Source organism: Myotis brandtii, unplaced genomic scaffold (genome assembly GCF_000412655.1).
Source record: "Myotis brandtii unplaced genomic scaffold, ASM41265v1 scaffold583, whole genome shotgun sequence".
Classification (NCBI taxonomy): domain Eukaryota; kingdom Metazoa; phylum Chordata; class Mammalia; order Chiroptera; family Vespertilionidae; genus Myotis; species Myotis brandtii.
This window is the reverse complement of record NW_005370191.1, coordinates 1,584,141-1,585,348: the sequence shown is the minus strand read 5'-3', so window position 1 is coordinate 1,585,348 and position 1,208 is coordinate 1,584,141. Positions and strand designations below refer to the sequence as shown.

General features: G+C 60.1%; 1 protein-coding gene across 2 annotated transcripts in view; it reads left to right on the top strand.

The window, feature by feature from the left end:
* Window positions 1-6: 6 nt before the first annotated feature.
* Window positions 7-1,208, top strand: part of LOC102242613 (ras GTPase-activating protein 4) — a 24,791-nt gene continuing 23,589 nt past the window's right edge. Inside the window, exon 1 of one of the 2 annotated variants that reach the window (XM_005879143.2) lies at window positions 7-104. In XM_005879143.2, coding sequence (XP_005879205.1) covers window positions 40-104 — 65 coding nt within the window. In that variant the 5' untranslated portion in view covers window positions 7-39. The remainder of the gene's footprint in view (window positions 105-1,208) is intronic. The other variant, XM_014550133.1, reaches the window with a different exon arrangement.

Here is a 1,208-nt window from a genome sequence, read left to right as displayed (position 1 = left end):
CCGACTCCCCGGGCCGGGACCCCGAGTCGCGGACCCACGATGGCCAAGCGCAGTTCGCTGTCCATCCGCATCGTGGAAGGGAAGAACCTGCCCGCCAAGGACATGTGAGCGCGGCCGGGGGTGGGAACCCCAACTTTCCGGGGAGGGGCGTTGCCCCTTATGCCTGACCTTTCCGGGGTCCACACGGCCCGCCCACAAGTAGAGCAGAGGCGAGGGTGTGGCGAGCGGGTCCGCAGCGCAGCGGGAGACTGGCCGGGAGATGGGGACTGTGCTCCAGAAAGCCTTCCAGCATCACTCAGCAGGGGAGTGGCAGAGCGGGTCTGGGACCCAAGTGTGCAGTCATGCTTGGGCAATGCCCTCCTGGGAAGCCCGCTGCCCAGCGCCAGTTACCCCTGTGCCAGCCCTAGGACTGTGAAGTCTCAGTGAACCCAGGGCGGAACGGCTCTAGAGGGGAAGGGGCTGTGATCTCTAGGTGTAGGAGGGAACAGCGAAGGAGGACAATTCTAGACACTCAGCTCTGGACACAGTCTGGGAGAAGGATTGTGCTCCCGTGAAAAGGCCGAGGTCGAGGTCATGGCGTACTGGGAAGGCCAAGCCTGGCCTGTCTGGGGCCAACTGCGTGACCTCCGGCAGGTAATTTCCCCTTCGCACCTGAGCGCCTCCTCCAGGCTCTCCCCTGGGGGATGGAGGAGGTGTAAATGAGATGGTAACTGAGAAAGCCCCCACCTCTGAAGGAGGTTCTCAAAAACAATCCAGGTGCCCTAGCCGGCTTGGCTCAGTGGATAGAGTGTCAGCCTGTGGACTGAAGGGTCCCAGGTTTGATTCCCGCCAAGGGCACATGCCTGGGTTGCGGGCTCGATCCCCAGTAGGGGATGTGCAGGAAGCAGCCCATCAATGATTCCCTCTCATCATTGATGTTTCTCTCTCTCTCCCCTCTCCCTTCCTCTCTGAAATCAATAAAGAAATATATTTAAAATAATAATAATAATAATCCAGGTCTTTCAGGCTCAAATGGAGGCTCTAACGCAAACACGCATATTGTTTGCTAAAGTCTTCCCACTGTTCCTTGGACTGACACCTATGCAGGGCCTCCCACGCGCAGGCCTCAGGTGGCCAGGGCGGTCCCCCTCACACGCCACCGACCCGCGTGTCCCCACACATGCCCACACCTCCCAACACACCAATCCCACAGCCCCCGCGCCCTGGGG